At 41.3% G+C, this 17,613-nt stretch overlaps 1 protein-coding gene across 3 annotated transcripts in view; it reads left to right on the top strand.

Annotated features, from left to right (window-relative positions):
* MTUS1 (microtubule associated scaffold protein 1) overlaps positions 1–17,613 on the top strand; it is a 128,539-nt gene that overhangs the window by 82,410 nt on the left and 28,516 nt on the right. For 2 of the 3 annotated variants that reach the window (XM_024562616.4, XM_024562621.4), the window contains one exon: positions 14,137–14,351. In XM_024562616.4, coding sequence (XP_024418384.2) covers positions 14,137–14,351 — 215 coding nt within the window. Of the gene's footprint in view, positions 1–2,615; positions 3,053–14,136; positions 14,352–17,613 lie in introns of those variants that run through there. The other variant, XM_024562619.4, reaches the window with a different exon arrangement.

Raw genomic sequence — 17,613 nt, forward strand, 5'->3', positions numbered from 1 at the left:
AGTCCATTGTATGAGCCAAGACAGGATGTTTTTATATGGAAAGGTCACTGAAAATAGCTTCAGTGAGCCCGCAAGTTGGGTGGGGCAGGGTCTCAGGGAATGACCAGGGCGGAGCTAACCGTGATGGTCAGGTTGTCGGAGACTCAGATATGGTGTCTGCCTGCTCTGTGGGGATTTGGCTCAGAGGGGGTTTGGCTTAGTACAGGAACAATGGCTTCTGCCTACACTTCTGTTTGGGAGAAAGCTTCCCCTCCAGCCCTCACCTTGACGCCAGATACTTCAGTTCCTCCCTGTATGTCCCTGGTGCCTTTTAAGCTGCTGCCCCAGCGCTGGAGCTCAGAGGGAGTGAATCTGAGTAAGTTTGTGTGTGGGCCCTTTAAGAGGAACTCCTGGGATTTCAGCAGCCCTCCGTCTCACTCAGCCGCTATCCCTGATGGTTTTCATAGCCAGAAGTTATGGGGACTTCTCTTTTTGGCACTGGAACCCTGAGCTGGAGAGCCTGGTGTGGGACTGAGACCCCTCACTTCCGGTTGGAGGACTGCTGCAGCCGTGAAATCCCTTCCAATTTTTATCCAGCTCACGTGGGTGTGGGACCAGCCCATTCCCTCTCTCCACCCCTCCTACCAGTCTCAGTGTGGTTTCTTCTTTATAGCCTTAGTTACAGGACTTCTGTTCAGCTAGATTTCAGGCAATTCTGAATAATGGTGGCTCTATAGTTTGGTTGTAATTTTGATGTGGTTGTGACAGGTTGTTCTGAGTGCTGCTTTTACCTGTCTGCCATCTTTCCCAGAAGCCCTCTCCTCTTTATTCTTGTGATTCCTTGCTCTGCTGTTAAAAAAGTTCATTAGTAATGTTACTATTAATACATGTGGTGTAGTCTAGTGTGGTGCAAGAAAAAATTTTAATGGACAAAATGAGTGGGTGACATGTTGCTAATTTCTTGATTTGAGTAGACTAAAGGATTTCCTTTTTAACCAGGGTAGTTAAGAATTTACTATTAACAATTCAAAACCAAAAAAAAAAAAATAGATCCTGTATGGGGTGGTGTCCTGTCTATTTTTGCTATATTAATATTTAACTTTATTTTAGTTACCATTCAATTTTAATGCTGACTGGCATCTTGGTTTTTATAAGTTTCTTGCGGGGGAGGGGTTGGAGGACTATAGCATGGGGGGGGCAAAAGTAGGCTTACAGTTTTATAGAAAATAATACAATAAGTAATACATTTAACACAAGAATAAACTGTGTTTTGTGTACGCACAATTGTAAACCTCATTTGCCCCACCCTGTATTAATATGCAGAATCTGGTAAAAGGGTTGTTGTTTTTAGTAATAATAAACGGTGATAAAATGTAAAGGCCACACCTCAATGTTGCTTGTTTGGGCTTGAATTCCATGGCTATTTGTGTTTTCGTTGCCATGGGTACAGTGCATTTACAAGACCCATGACCGGGTACGAACACGGTGTAGTTTCCCTGCAGCTAACCCTTGACTGAGTTGGTTGGGTCTGTCTCCGTAGCTGATAGCCTCTGAAAAGGGTGGGGGGTGGGGGGGTGCAGAGGGAGAATGAACTATTCCGAGTTTCCTTTCCTGCCTATTGACTCCCCTCGTCACACCCAAAGTGCTCTCTAGAATTCCTAAACAGCAAGTGCTTCCTGCACATTTAATAGCAGCTAATGGGATTATCTATAGTTAATGATTTCTACCTTGATTTTTGTTACGGAGTCTTATATTTTTAAGGAAATCTTGGGAACAAGCACAGATCATTTTCTACACATTGTTTTCTTGTACTTTCTTAAAACAAATTTCAGGAGTTTGGGGTGTTCCAGGTTTAATGATGTTTGCAGTACTGTTTGCTTTACTTTGAAGTAAGCATGTTGCCAGTGAAATTTTCTTCCATCCATACTTTTATCTTTCAGCTTCCTTTGTCTTTTGCTATCATATTAATGTACTTTCATAAACCACTCTACTCCAATAAACATTTAATAGGTCCCAGTAAAAATCACACAGAACTCTACCCCTCCCAGTATTGCCAGTCTCAGTACGTTGCTGTGAGAGGCTCCCTGATTTTCCATAAATGCGGTTGTCAAGCGCTAAGTGTAGTCCTTAGGATACTGCCTGTCAGATTGACTCATTTTTATTCCTCTGAAACTTACATGATACCTGCTACAGAAATTGCATTAACCTTTCATTGTTGGTTATTAGTAAGGTCTTCAGAACATCAGTGTGAAAGTTGAACTTTAACCTTTTTATTGATCTGTCATTACTGTCATAAACATTTTATTAAAAATTATAATTGGAAACATTGATTGCTTGAAGCCGTTTCTAAAAATTTTATCCAGGGCGTCAGGTTTATGGATAGATTTCCATATAAATAATCTGAAGAATTCCCAGATTTATTAGTGTGAACGTAATTAAAAACCAGAAGGCAGATCCTTTAATGAAATTTTAATTTTTTTCTAAATTCTAAATAAACATGAGGCACTGTTAAGTGGTTAATTTCCCTTAACAATCTTCCAAGTCGTTACAGAACCTGTGACATTATTGGTTGTTATATAAAGCCCCTAGGACCACCCACTTCCTCCTCCCCTCTGCCATCTCTGATGAGAACCATAACAAGCCCATTAGCATGTACAGCGTGATGTAACTCACAGGCTGAGCACTGCTGGGTCCACTGAGAGGAGGTTTTATTCAGAGGAAGAGCACTGTTTGGGCAACATCTGGGAGGGAGAAGGGAAGCCAGAAACACTTGGATAGCTTTGGGTTTGTTGTTTTTCCCTTTGTGTGTGTGCGCTGGGATGACATCTGCTATGTAGGCATGTTCTCTCCCTCTGCATTTCTTGGCCTGGCCGAGTGCTGAGTTTAAAGACAGTATGTGATACTCCATGGAAGCTGTTTCTTCCGTGAAACCTTCACACCTGCTCTGAAGACATGTTGTTGTCTCCCAAATTCTCCTTGTCCACCATTCACGTACGTCTGACTGCCAAAGGATTGCTTCGAAACCTTCGACTTCCTTCAGGGTTCAGGAAAAGCACTGTTATCTTCCACACAGGTTTGTTTTGTCTGGCGAGGGTCTCTGTTTAGTGTTGCATGGGGGGACGTCTTGATTAACTTGCAGATGTTTGCAGGAATTTGCTAAGGAGACAGATAAACGGGGAAAGAAAGCTCTCTCTATGAGAGACGTAGGCTTAATTGGTAAAAAAAAAAAAAAAAAAAAAAAAAAAAAGCAGTTTCTGTTGTTTCAACACATGAGTATATGGTACTTTCACTGTTTGCAAGGAGATGTGTGCTGGTTTGTTTATGGAAAGCAGAATTGTTGCCTTGGCTCTCCCTAGCTTTTTTCTCTGATGCCAACCAAATCTGTGAAAATCAACACCCGTTCAATTACATTTTACTTCACAGGATTTTGGAAATAAGGATGTAGATACATTAAGAAGATTATTTTTCTTTCCCTTAAAGGACGGGATGAAATAGGAGGGCTTCTGTAGTTTTTCATTATGTAATTTCTCACTGAGATTATGATGTCAGTTTACTATACTAAAAGATTTCCATATTCTGAACATTTCTGAAATAAAACACCCGGGTTGTTGTGGAGAGGTAATGAGTGAACCACAAATCAAGTTTTCCGAGCCTCATAGTGAAAATGCTCGCAGTTACAAAAGACTGCCTCTGATGTGTGTGCTTGTGTCTGCTTTTTATTTTCTGTGCCCAAGATAGAAATAAATGCGGCGTGCATTTCAGGCAAATGTGCACCCTTGTGTCACTTGGAGGGGAGTCTGTCGCCTCACCTTGCTGCCTCTTGGGCTAGATGGTAATTGCAGCTGTGGTAAATTAAGTTCACTTTATGCTCTGAAAACTGAGGTGCTGTTCTGTTTGATTTGGCTACTTAGTGTTGACTGTGACGGGATTGCTTGGGTGTGCAAATGGAAGATTTTTTTCTTGTTTCACATGCCTGTCAGCCCTCGTGTGTCTTGTTTTTCATCCCTGTCCCTAGAGATTTTTTGCAGCTGACCGTTAGTGGTTTCCCAGAGGAATCTTCCTCCTCTGTGGGATGATTCTCATTTTTCCCAGCGCCTCTTCCTCATGTTTCATAACTCCCCTTGGCCTGTCCCTTGAGTTAGCCAGCCTTTCCCCTGAGGTCCGTCTGCGCTGACCGCCACAGGTAAGTGAGGTAAGTTAGGAGGTAAACAGTGGCTCTGTTTCTCCCAGACTAAATGTCACTGCCATTTTTTCAACCTTAGAAAATAACAGGGTGAAAAAAAAAACAACAGAAGGGTGCCTATATTAGTAATAATGTGTATGATCTAAAATAGCACCAAAAGCTTTTAATGTTAACTTGGAAAAAAAATCCATTCTCCAAGTTAAAAGGAAAATCAAACAGCACAGGAGGTTGTACAATTCCAAGTGAGGCCCTTTTCCCCAAGCCCCTGTCCTCCCCAAGAGACAGCCACTCTCATGGGTGCGTTGTAGCTTCCTGGTAATTGTCTGATCACGTGGAAGCCTACGTCGATCTTTTATATCCTTTTTTTGTGACACAGAAATGGAAGCATGCTATATATGTACTCCTGTGTCGCTTGCTTTTTAGAGTGACTAGATCTCATATTTTCACGTTAACATGTATTTATTATCTAAGTCATTCTTTTTAATGGTCACATACCATCCCCTTGTCGGGCAAGCCAGGATTTAACTAACCAGTCTTCTATTAGTGAACATTTTAGGTTGTAGTATTTTTGCGAAGCAGATAGCTCTCCAAGGCAGCTTAAGCAGAAGAGACAAGTCTTTTATTACCAGAGTTTGACTGATAGGGATATTTTAGCTGCATTTTATTTTCTGAGTTTATATAAAAATATTTTGAAACATTTGTTTGAGTGCAGCTGTGATTTTTAGAGCTAGCGTGCACTTACAGGGGATCTAGTTTATCTTAATTTATACCAAGAAGTCTGCGGCCCAGAGAAGCGAACTAATGTGTCCAAGGATGCAGATCTGTGGTAGAGATGGGACTAAAACCTGGGACCTCTGTTTAGAATTTCTGGCTTAGAGGTTTTCCTGGCTATGAATTTTGCTATAATTCTTTTTTTTATGAAGATTTTATTTATTTATTTTTGGTGAGGAGGGAGAAAGAGAGGGACAGAAACATCAATATGTGGTTGCCTCTCGCATGCCCCCTACTGGGGGCCTGGCCTGCAACCAAAGCTCATGCCCTAGACTGGGAATCAAAGTGGTGACCCTGTGGTTTGCAGGCCGGCACTCAGTGCACTGAGCCCCACTACCTGGGGCAGATTTTGCTATAATTCCGTTAGATCCAGTGAACAGTAGTGATGAAAAGAGAGTTTTGTGCATGGAGAGTATTTGAAAATTATGTTAAGTATATAATTCTACTTACCCCAAGTAAGAGTCTTTTGTGAGCTTATATATATTATATAACTTTAAGGTCTGAGAAATCTTCCAATAAAAAGGACAGCGAACCCATTGCCTTTACTCTTATCCATGTGGCTGCAAGCTGTAGCTGTGTTTGTATTACGAAAGGAAGTTGTGTTGGTTCCGCAGTGGCCGTGGTCTTGACCTGAATTCCAAGAGTCAGGGTTGTAATGTAGCCTTGGTTCTGCTAGTAACCAAGTGAGTGACCTTGGTCAGTTAACCAGACAGGGCTGTAACAAACAGGAATCTGATGAGATGATTTCTGCGGCCCCTGGAACCTGGGATTCTGTGAGTCTTCTGGCTTTTGGTTTAAAAACCCAGGATATCTTACCCCTGAAAATGCATATGATCTCAACTAATTCTTTCCTTCTCTGTCACACTCAGTTAATACTCCTGGTTCATTTATTTCTCTTCATGGCGCCATGTTTTCCCCTTATCCCATCATCAGATCTCCATCACCTTTGAATCATTGTCTTCTTCATTTATCCAGAGCTAGTTGGTTGTGAGAATATAAGACTCTGTCCTATGAAATGGCTCTTTGTTTTTACCCTCTGCAGTTTCTCTAGTTCAGGCTTTACTATTAGGCCGAAGCATTTGAATTTACTCTTTTTACGAGTTTTTTTAAAAAAGGTCACAACTGTAATTGAACAACGATAAAATAATTATCTTTAAAAAAAAGGTCAAATATTGACAGTTTCATATCACCTAACCTAATACTTTAGGCTATTTGAAGGATTTTATCTTTTTGGTCTTTGGCGCCAGCTTTTCCCCTGCTTCTAAACTGTCTTTTGCACTGCAGGATTCATTCACTCACTTCGTAAATAAATATTTATTAGACATGTAGTAGGTGTCAGGTACAATGCCAGATGCTGAAAGTGTAGCCAGGACTAAGTCACACATGGCCCTGACTGTCTTCACATGGCCGGCAATTTAACGGAGGGAGGAAGGCTTACAACATGGAGTAATCGCAACAGAGTGTGGACGAGGCACCTGGGCAGCTGCTAGCAGGTGAGGCCAACTTCATCCAGGTCGCCCAGAACAAGTGGCATTTAAACTGGGACCTCAGGATATGTGTGGAATCAGCCAAGAAACAAAACAGTGTTCTAGGCAGAGAAAACAGCATGTGGAAGCCTGGAGGTAAGAGCAGATGGCTCCTTCAAGGAAAGAAAGGAGTTTTAGTATGTCTGGGCCTAGATTGTGGGGAGACAAGCACTAGCAGTAAGGACAGTGGCTCTAAGGACCCAGGACAGCATAGGCTCTTTCCCTGAGCCCTTACACAGGGCACTGGGAGTGTTAGTGTGTTGTTACTGTGCGGCACCCGTGGACAGAGAGTGCCGTTGGATGCAAGATGTCACTTTCTCACTGTCAGCAGATGTCACTGTCAGCAGGGGCAGGAAAAGAAAGAGCGGGTTTGTCAGAGCTCTGGTGACGTGGTGGGATGTCAGGCAGGGACGATGATCTCGGCGTCAGGGAGACGCTGCCATCTTCCGCCAAGTCCAGGAGAGATGGCTCCGGCTTGCCAAGGCGTTCGGCCCGGTCTGCTTTGGAATTTTGCCTCAACAAATTAGTTCCCATTTTAGGATGAGTTATTGAAGGAGAAAGGACCTTCTGAGTAGAAATATCTTTTGCGACCAGTTTTATGAGAGTTCAGTTTTTCTATGAAACTGGAGATAGCTATATTATTCTGAAAAGTGCCACTTTGAACCTTCAGGAATGAATGCTCTCTTTCATTCAAGTGAAGGCAATTGCACCGAACGTGAGGATTCTCTTTGCTGAGCTAGTGACATTAAAAGCAATTACTATAGCAAACGGAGGGATGTATATACATATACAGGGTCAGGCACAAATAATGCCCCTGTTTTATTATAAAATCGTAAGCATGTAGTTCTGTAACATAACAATATCACACTCGGGAATACCCTATGACATTTTAGGGAAAATGTTCCAATTAAAACTGTGAATTACTATCCCCACGTTATTACCCTGCCAACCACACTCAAGCAGGCGTTGACTTCCCCCGGACCCTGTCTATTGAAGAAGGGTAGGAGAACTGTTATTAACAGAACAGAATATTTTCATTTTCTTAAAGCTGTACTGGAGAGAACTATTTTGACTAGATACTCTGTAAGAGTGAGGCAGAGCGTGACTATATTTGTTCAATTAGAATGAGAGTCATCAAATTGTATTCTTAGGTTTGGTATTCATTTTTGAGACTGTCCAGTAGAACTGCTTTCAGCTGCAGTTTGTCACGACGACTAAGAAGGAGCCCGTTGGCCTCACTGAAAAGGCAGCTCCGACGTTGTTCGGTGGCTCAGTGGCGTCAGGCCCACCATCTCGGCTGTTCTCTCTGCACTTTCCTCATGACTGTTGCCTGGTGATCTCACAATGGCTGCTCCAGGCAGGAAAGAAAGAGAGGTAGGGAGGGGGCGGTGCCAAACCACTAAAGCTTACATCTCATTGGCTAAACCTCAGTCACATGGCTGTCTCTACCCACAAGGGAGTCTGGGACATTGAGTGTTTGGCTTCTCCAGTCGATGTAGTGTGCACAGGTATGAGAGGGGTTAGGGCCTTATTTATAGCTGACATGAGCTGCTTATAAATAAGGGGACTACATCATTTAGCAGGTTGAATCTCGCAATAGACCTTGTTGTTTTCTCCCTTTTACTATATGAAAGTTTTTTGGGTAATGATTACCTATCTTGTAATTCTCAGTTAAATGCTTTCAAGTTATTCTGTTGTTTGAACATAGAGATTGATGTTTGATTTTGATCTCTTCAATGAATTTTCAGTTATAAAATAATACTTACATTGAGAAAGAATGTTCTCAACTTTAGATACGGCTTTTATATACTTAAGATGTGTTAAGAAAAGATTAATGTTTCTTAGTAGTGTATTTGTGGTGGGTGTCCTATTCCTGCATTGTTAAGGTTTACACAAATTTAAACTGATAATTGAAGACATGAATATATATTTTTTAATTTCTTGGTGGGCTTATACAGGTTACGGGGGATTCACTGTTTGTAGATGCAGCTAGAAAGTGTGTGTTCACAGGGGGTGTGTTAGGGACAGTATTCAGGACAACGGGAAATAAAGAGCGGACGTGGCAGATGATTAAATTTGGAAAGTGTGATGGAGCAGGGGAGTGTGGAATTAGACTCTCTTCGGAGAACAAAGAGCAGTGTGAGAGCATGTCACCATGTTCCTCACCATGTCCCACACCTCCCCCTCTCTCTGCCCTCACCTTCTCACGTGCTGATCTACTCCTCTCAGTGTGATTTCCTCACAGGAACTTGTGACTCACCCCTGGTTCCCTTGATCCATCTGGTCACTAATCCTCCTGTTCTGCCTCATAAACACATTTGTGTTTTCCTGCCTGCTCTTACTGCCCCGACCCATGAGTTTCTCTGGCTGGGCCTCCCTCCTGACCTTACCCCTGCAGACCTCCTCCCTCAGCGCCTCCAGGCTCCTGCTCAGCATTGTTCTGTGCCTCAGACAAGTAAAACCTTGAATGGCACACACGTTCTCGCCCCCACGTAAGCTTCCAGCCAGTTCATCTTGCTGTAACTTGCGGAGAGCCGACTTTGCTGTCCGCTCTGGCCCCCTCTCTGTACCTCTCTGTGCCTTTGCATTTGCCACCCTTTTCGGCTTCTCTGTCTGCCAAGTGTTCAGATGTCCATCTGTGACTGTAGAATCCTTTCTTGACAACCCCCGGTCTAGGTATCTCTCCATCTGAAGTCTCACCACACTGTATACATAATTCTGTTATCTAATCATCAAGTCCTATTGCCATTGTTGATGGCATATTTCTATCTCTGCTACAGAGAGGTTCCTTCAAAGCAAGGGCCAGTTTGTTAAGGGAGACTTCCGGTGGACGCTTATTGGACAAACAGTAGTCACTTGGGTGATCACTTCCTAACTGAATACTCCCTCTTATTAGAACACAGATTTCCCCATAGTTTGCATTTCAATGCCGTGTTTTCGTGGACTATCCCAGGGTAAACACCCATCATCAAAGCCTGAGGAACCACTGACTGAAAGAACTTGTGTAGAGATAGGTGTTTCTATAAAGGCTTTGAGACCTATAAGTTCAGATTAAGGCAGAAAGAAGGAATCAGTTATCTGTTTAGGCTGCAGGTAGAAATTTAGAGAACCCTTACCAGCCCCTTAGTTCATCACCTACATTTTATTAACCCACAACGTCAGTTTTCAATGCAGTGTCCAGTATAGAAAGCACAGACCACCTAATGTCTCACCTACATTCAGACAGTGGATGGACCAGGAGGAGATTAACACTAGGGAAAATAGTTCAGCAGGGAACCCTGGTGTCTTCTTACATCCCTGAACACCACCAACTTCTTGCCTCCTCTGTCCCCCAGGACACCAGGGCATTTGGTGAGTAAATGAGTAGGTCAGTGAGTATACAAAAAGGTAGGTGACATCATTACTACATGCCATGTTTAGTTCTGGGTTTCATGCAAGCCAAGGCACTCCTGGTAGGTCTTGTCTCCAACTCGATTTTAATATTGAGAAATCCTGGAGAGTTCAGTTAATGGCTTGTTTGGCCTTAGGATGGATGTGTCCTCAGCAGCTAGAATGTGATGACGGTTAGCTCATGTCTCTCAAAAATGATGTTTAGCCTTGAGATGGAGATCTATATGCCTGAGTAGCTTGAGCCTGAAAAATTGGTCCATTTCTCGTTATCTACTACATTAAGATGATAAATAAGTTCATTAGGTTAGTTTTAAATTTCATTAAGTGGCATTTGCTGAGTAGAAAGAACGAAGAGAGCAAACAGTGTTATCCAACTGTTTTCCACGTAAGCACCTGTCTTCGATTTAACACTTGTTTTCCTGATTTTCAATTCCGTGAGAATGCATCCTGGGGAGGTCGACTCAGACACGGCGGTGGTAATCATCTTGTTGAGTGACGTCGGAGCCTATGTAGACGTTACCATTTAATTTAAAGGTTTCTCATTAAATTGATTCTTTGAAATCAGACCATACCCTGTTACTAGGTATAATAAACACAGCACTTTATGCTTTTAAATACAGCTGTGTTATCCAAGTGGTAATATGTTAATAAATGGAATGGAAGGGCAACGTTTGGTTCATGTTATGCTCATGTCCTATAAGTAGTGAGTCCCGTGGGTTTTAAGGGAAACTGCGGTGTTTCAGTATTACAGAATACCCTGTTTTTTGAGCGCTGGGGCTTTGCACGTCACTGGAGACTTTTGCATCATCTCTGATCTTCAGTTGAGCCAGGCGAGAGGAGGGTGGGAAGGATGCTCAAACTGGGTCATCTGCCACCACGTGATACAATTTTGTCCGTAGGGAGCACAGTATATGGAGTGGAAGATTGAGGTCACAACTTGTTTTTCCAGCTCTAGGCAGATCACAGTCTGTTAGCTTATTGGCTCTTTTGTTAAAATTTGAAGACATGTACTCTGAGAAGAATAACATCAATGTTTTCTATTCTCCTTAAGTGTAAATCTAGCCTGTGTTTTCACATACAACAAAATCCGTGTTAGATTTCTGTCTAGGTTCTCCAAGGAAGAAACATGGATTGACTATGTTTTGTACATGGCTAAGTGTTAAATAAAGATTTTTAAATGCTCAGAATTCATTTTAACAACTTTAAAAAAATACTATTACTTTTTCATTTTGAATGGGTAATATTTACCCCATGCTTAAAAAGTATAAGAAATGTGCCCTGGATGGTGCGGCTCAGTGGACTGAGTGTAGGCCTGTGAACCAAAGGGTCGCTGGTTCGATTCCCAGTCAGGGCACATGCCTGGGTTGCAGGCCAGGTCCCCAGTAGGGGGCGCATGTGAGGCGACCATACATTGATGTTTCTCTCTCTTTCTCCCTTTCTTCTCCTCTGTCTAAAAATAAATAAATAAAATCTTTTTAAAAAAATGCATTAGAATACCTTGTATCTGTCTGGTTCCTGTTCCCTTCTCTGGGAAATTAAACATGGTTAGTACTTTTATATGTATTATATAATAATTTTGCTATGCATTTATAAGCAAAAAATAAAATATGCTCTTATATTCCCATTTTTATACAATGGGGCATATTACCTACGTTGCTCTTTAGTGTGTGTGTGTGTGTGTGTGTGTGTGTTTTCCATTTACCACAGAGAGCTTCTTAGTGCTACATTACAGCTATGGTGTTCCAGTTTATTTAACCAGTCCTCCACTTATGGACATTCAGGTTGTTTCTCTGATCTTTTCTTCGTAAACAAGTGTGCGATGAAAACCCCTCTACAGATGCCACATCACTCCCATGCAGTATTAATACTAGGATAAATTCTGGCTTCCCAGCTATGAATTCAATAGTTTGTACTAGGGTGTGTTAGAGAAGGCTTCTCACAAAGCTTTTATGTTTTCAAACATCAATTTGAGTCAATGAAATTATGCAGAGAGATGTGACCAGAATGGTTTTAAATGGTCTTAAATGTTCATTCATCTGAATGACTAAGTAGATAAGACTATTACAGAATGTTTTCTCCCAAAATGTTAATATGAAAGGTTTACTGCTCAGAGTTTATAAGTAATTATAACCTAGTGGTTTTAAAACTGTGATATTGTATTAAATTATAAAATTGATTAGCATATAAATTCTGGAAAGAAAATCGAATATTGTTAAGGATTCAAGAAATGAACTCAAAACAATGTATCAATAAATTAATGAATATTTCAATAAGTATTGATAGGACATAGAGTGATGATCATCAGAAGAATGAACTTATATTTACATATATTGCAGTAAATTCTAGGTGGTCAAACAGTTAAAAATGTTTATTGCTGTTCTGTATAAAATATATAAAACACTGTATAAAGCATAGATGTTTATATGTAGGTTTATTGAAATGAAGAGTTCTCAGTTAATGGGCTTGAGTGTATCAAAGTAGCATTATATCAAGATTATTGCATACTTATCTAGTTTTAGTTACAAACTATATTACCTTTTCACCCTATCTCCACTTCCCAAAATTCATGGGAACAGTGGAGACTTGCCTTCAGAGGCCTAGGATCCGACTTTGAATCTGTCCCATAGATGCTGTCCCCACCTGGGCGAGGCCCTTTACACCCTTGAATGTCCCCTTCCCTATCAGAAGTGACTGGGAGCAGCAAAAGAGAGGACAGTGAGACACTCTATGAACAGTAAAACACTGTATATTATTATTGTATGTAGAGGGAAAAATACTTTCTAAAAACATTTTAGGAAATGAGAAAGTAAAGGAATACTAAGCTCAGATATGCTGACATATTATAAAATATTTAGATTATTTTTCATTAACACAGTGGCTCCATGAAGTTGTTCTTCCTTCAGGACTTTAGTGTTATGACTGTTAGGTACTTTCTCCGTCTGCTGGGGGAATTGGCCATTACTGACAGACAACTATTAATGATTACTAGTAAAGAATGATAGATAAACACTTTCCCCCTCTTTTCAAGTAACTTTAAAACACAGTAGATATTTTAATCTTTTTAGAACTGAGAATTATTACGCATTGATACCAATATGAGTTAACCACGGAAAGAAACCACAGAAAACGAAAGTCCTTTTTTTCTGTTTTTAAATTAAAAAGTATATTGAGCATATTTTGCCATTGGTTCTTGGAACATGAATACTGAGGCTTCTTTGTTTATTTTCCTTCAAGAAATCACTGTGGTTTTCCTTAAAATTGGAGAAAGTAAGTACAATTGATACGACTGTCTTAGGTCTGTCTGTTGCCACAGAATGGGCCGCCATAGGGCATGCCCGCAAGGAAGGGCGGGGTTCTCTTTTAGTTTCTTGTAGCTTTTTATTTTTCAGATGGAGATTTGTTTTGATTATTTGGCCTGCTTATTTCAAGAAGCTAAGCAGCTTGTTTCCTGTTTTTCCAATTCCGTTTGATACTTAAAGGGACTGAGGCATTTGGGATGGCTCCAAAACGGAACAGTTTCTCATTTAAAACAGAGCAATTCAACTGACTAATTAACTTGGCATGGCGCCTCAGATGGCTGTGAGCATTAGCATGTGCTTTTAAGAAATATTTAAGTCATTATCACTACTTGCAAGGGAAAAAACCAGCAACGCCTGTGTTCGGTAGGAAACGGAACAGTGTAGTCAAGAGTGTAGGACTCTCGACAATGAACTTAAAGATGAGGGACAACATGTGAGTAGGTTTTATGTACATGATGGTTTATTAGATTTAGGGAATGTCTTGTCTGCAGCATAAATCTTTGTAATGACCAGGCCATCAGCAGGGAAAGGATGGAAGTTGGTAAAAAATGGGTGGGAGGAGGGAAGGGCATTTAAAGTCCTATAACCTGTGGTTTTCTTCCAGAATATAGAGCTAGAGGGATTGTGACAGTCTGGTTTCTGTTCCAATTTACTTAGAGAATTAGAAGCTATGAAACCAATGTTGTTCTGTATGCAGTTTTCCTATTTCTGGATTGCTGAACTTATTAGTTTTGTGGAGATAATTCTGCCCCATAGAAATCTTTTAAGGTCAGAAATAAAGCTGTTGTCTGTGTTTCTGAATTCCAAGCTTCCAGATATCTGATTACTTCCAGTTCTCATTCATATGCTTTCCTTATGTAAACATAATTTGAATGCATTTCTGTGGTTTCTCTAGCCACAGAATGCATGTTGTATTTGAATGCATATGGTGATTATTATAAAAATCGGAATCATGTAGTTTACCACCTATTATCAATTCCTTTCGCAGTTGAAAACGGCAGACAAAAGACTCCCAGAGGTTTATGCATCCAAACGCAGACGTCTCCCGATGTGCTGTCCTCTGAGAAAGCACTTGAGTTGGCTCAGTGTAAAACAAAATGTGAAAACCAGAGTAGATTTATCCTGCACCTGAAGCAGCTTGTTTCCTGCGGTAACACCAGGTTTGAAGCCTTGGCGGTTTTGATTCAGCACCTACTGTCGGAGGTAAGGATGTGTACTTCTTCACTGAGGTGGGGGCCAGAGACGGGGTGGGGGCGGTGCTCGCGGTTAGTTTTGTGAATATCTTTATGTTGACGATTGGTAAAATCACATAATTCATCCGGTTATGCTTTTGCCAACTCTCTTGATACCCGAGTGACTCTCTAGAAATGTGGGATGAAAACATTTCCGGTAGGAACTTCTTTTTCTTCTCTAGGTGGAGTCTCTTAGACCAACAATGGTTAAGAGATATTTTTTGCCAGTGATGCCTCTCAGCCCTCCAGCCTATATTAACATTAACATTTTTTCACTTCATTTTTGTCTAACTCTGTGTGGCTTTCCCGATCACACTTAGTTTAACGCTTTGAAAAGTGAGGTTGATTATATAATATTTATAGGTCAAAGAACACTTTCACACTAACTCCCAGCATTGGTTTGGGAACTCTGAAGAATTTCTGTCCATTCCTAAAATAGTTTGTGGCACAACAAATGCAAAACAGATTTCCTTTGCTTGCTTACTACCCACGCCCCCACCCCCCTGCCCATATGCTACAGGGATGTCAATTCAGGAACTAGTTACAATTCAGTGAGAAAACCAAGTTTCTATGAACATGTGCTTCTGGCATAGCAACAAATGCTACTTTCTAAGGGAAACACTGTGGTCGAAATAACGAGCTCTTTAGATATTTTGAAATCACAGTTTTGAAGATAGGTGTGCATGACATCGCAAGAAGAAAGCAGGTCCATTTGCTTGTTGTGTAGTTTAGTTCAATCCCACAAACCTGTGTTTACTTCCTGCAGAGGCCTCTGTGATGTGGTGTCTGTGTGGGGACAGGGGAGACAGGTGTGAATGAGACTTGGTTTGTGCCTTTGACGGGCCACCAAGCTAGTAGACAGTTTGGATGAATATTAAATGAACATTCTACAGCTTTGTCCAAGTCTATTTTTTGAGAGGGAGATGGAGACATTTACCTAGTTTTTAAACTATAGTAGTAAACGGTATTTTTGTTTTTACTTAATATGCAAGGAAGGAATTCTAGAGTTTGTTTACATAACCAAGTGAAACCATATAATATCTAGTTGAGGGAACAATTCGTTTGACTTTTTAGTTATAAACCAATTATTCACTTTATTATGTCTAGCCTCACAACCCCGCGTTCAACTCTTTGCGCTCCTTATCTCCCATGTTAAATCAATCATCAGGTTCTGTGACCTCTCAGACCACAGCATTTCTCCCGTTCATCCCTGCTTTTCTTTTCCTACCCACGCCAACCTTGTTCAGATGCCAGGTAACTGTCCCCCAGGTTCCAAGGATGACTTCGTAACCGGTCTGCAGGCGTGCGCTCTCCCCTTTAATCCACCCCAAGCACTGCTAACAGCTTCATCTCCCCCGAGAATTCTACTGTGCGGACTAACCCTTCCATGGCTCTTCGTTGTCCCCGCGGGAGCCGCTAACCCTCTGAGGCTCTTGCGGTGCAGTCAGGCTGAATCGAGATCTGCAGTGAATATAAAAGGCACACGGATTCTGAAGACTTAGAATGAAAAAAAAAAAAAGAATGTAAACTATCTCATTAATAATTTTCTATCGACTATAAGTTGAAATGATACTATTTTGGATGTGCTGGGTTAAATAAAATGTCTTATTAACATTAGTCTTTCAAGTGTTTAAAAAATGTGGCTACTAGGAAATTAAAATTACATGCACGGCTCACATGATGTTTCTTTTGAATAACTCTGGTATAGAACTGGGAATATGAGACTCTAGTTTGGCGCCAACTGCCCTTTTTAACCTTAACCCTCACTGCCCGATGTTCCAGCTATATAGTTAGGGAAGGAGAGGAGAAGCAAGAGGGATTTAACATGTATTGGGTATTTACTAAGTAGCAGACACTCTTACTTATTAAATCTTCTCCAAAATCGTACGTTGGAATTTACAAATAAGAAAATTGAGGCACAGAGCTGTTAACAAACTTGACTATCATCAGCCAGCTAGTAAGAGGAGAATCAGGACTTGAACCCAGGTCTCGGACACTATGAACTCAAAATCCCCTATGAACTTCCTGTGCTGTTTAGTCCTTTGTTTAAACACCATTACTGGACTACTGCCTTTCCCACCAACATGTACATGTTCAGATCTTTCTCATAGTAGCATCCCCTCACCACCTGCATTTAAGTTGCATTCTATTTGGCAGATTCATCGGATGGACAGACAGCCAAGGTTAAATGTGCCAATGAGATAGATCAGGCAGTCCTGCCTCCCATGCCCTGCAGGCAGCAGAGGCCCAGGCATGGGTATGAGATGAAAGACAGGAGTTACCTCTTCCTCCAGCTGTGCTCTCAGTCCCTGTACACCTCGTGGGCATGAGCCTTCCACACTGTGTGATCCTAGTGTTTAAAGATACTCTCTTCCCGTATGACCTGGCCCCTAAACACCAGCCAAAGACACTTTATCAGGTGCTCAGTTGGAGAAGGAGTAGTTCCCACACTAAGGGAGAAACCTCACAGTGCGGGACCTACTGAGAGATGCTTTGTCAGCCACAGCAGAGCTAGTTCTTACTGAGCTTTAGGGATACTTTTACTGTGTGTGAATTTCATCTTATTCCTAAGGTAGGCCCTAATGCCCATGTAATGGGACTCCTCTGAATTTCTAAAAGTTCAGCTCAAACCTCCCCCTTTGATGAAGACTTTCCTGGTCCTTGCAGCTCTATGTTCTGTCTGCTGTCTGGATTCCGGACGCACTTAGATTTCTGCCACTCTCTGCCTTGTATTGTAGGTAAGCAGTTAGCCCTTGTTTCTGCTTTTTAAGATGGGACGCTCGCTGAGAGCAGGATCTGGGTTTAGTTCTTTCCTGGGAAACCCCTCAGCAGCTGTGGCTGTGCCTTATACATAAAGGACACACAGTGAATACCTGAATGAATGAATGAACGAATGAGTAGAGAGGGTGGGGCCCCAGATGTGAGTTGAACATATAGTCTTTATGTGAGTGTTCTTTGCTAGCTTTTTATAATCAATCAGCAAATATTTACTCATTGCCTAATGTGTACAGGGCACTGTTATAAAACAGTTGGAAAGGAAAGACATAACCGGGGGGAAAGTTAAGCAATTTCCTCAGAACAGTTTTCTCTTAACCCTCCATTACAGATGTGACTGATTGATATAGATTTTGTAGGTGTAGATTGATCCGTATATACATATATATCTTGTTATTGCTAACTTCGTCTCAATGGTTTTGGAACTATATATTATGGGTAAATGTGGTTGGTGATAA

Source organism: Desmodus rotundus, chromosome 13 (assembly GCF_022682495.2).
Source record: "Desmodus rotundus isolate HL8 chromosome 13, HLdesRot8A.1, whole genome shotgun sequence".
Taxonomy (NCBI): Eukaryota; Metazoa; Chordata; class Mammalia; order Chiroptera; family Phyllostomidae; genus Desmodus; species Desmodus rotundus.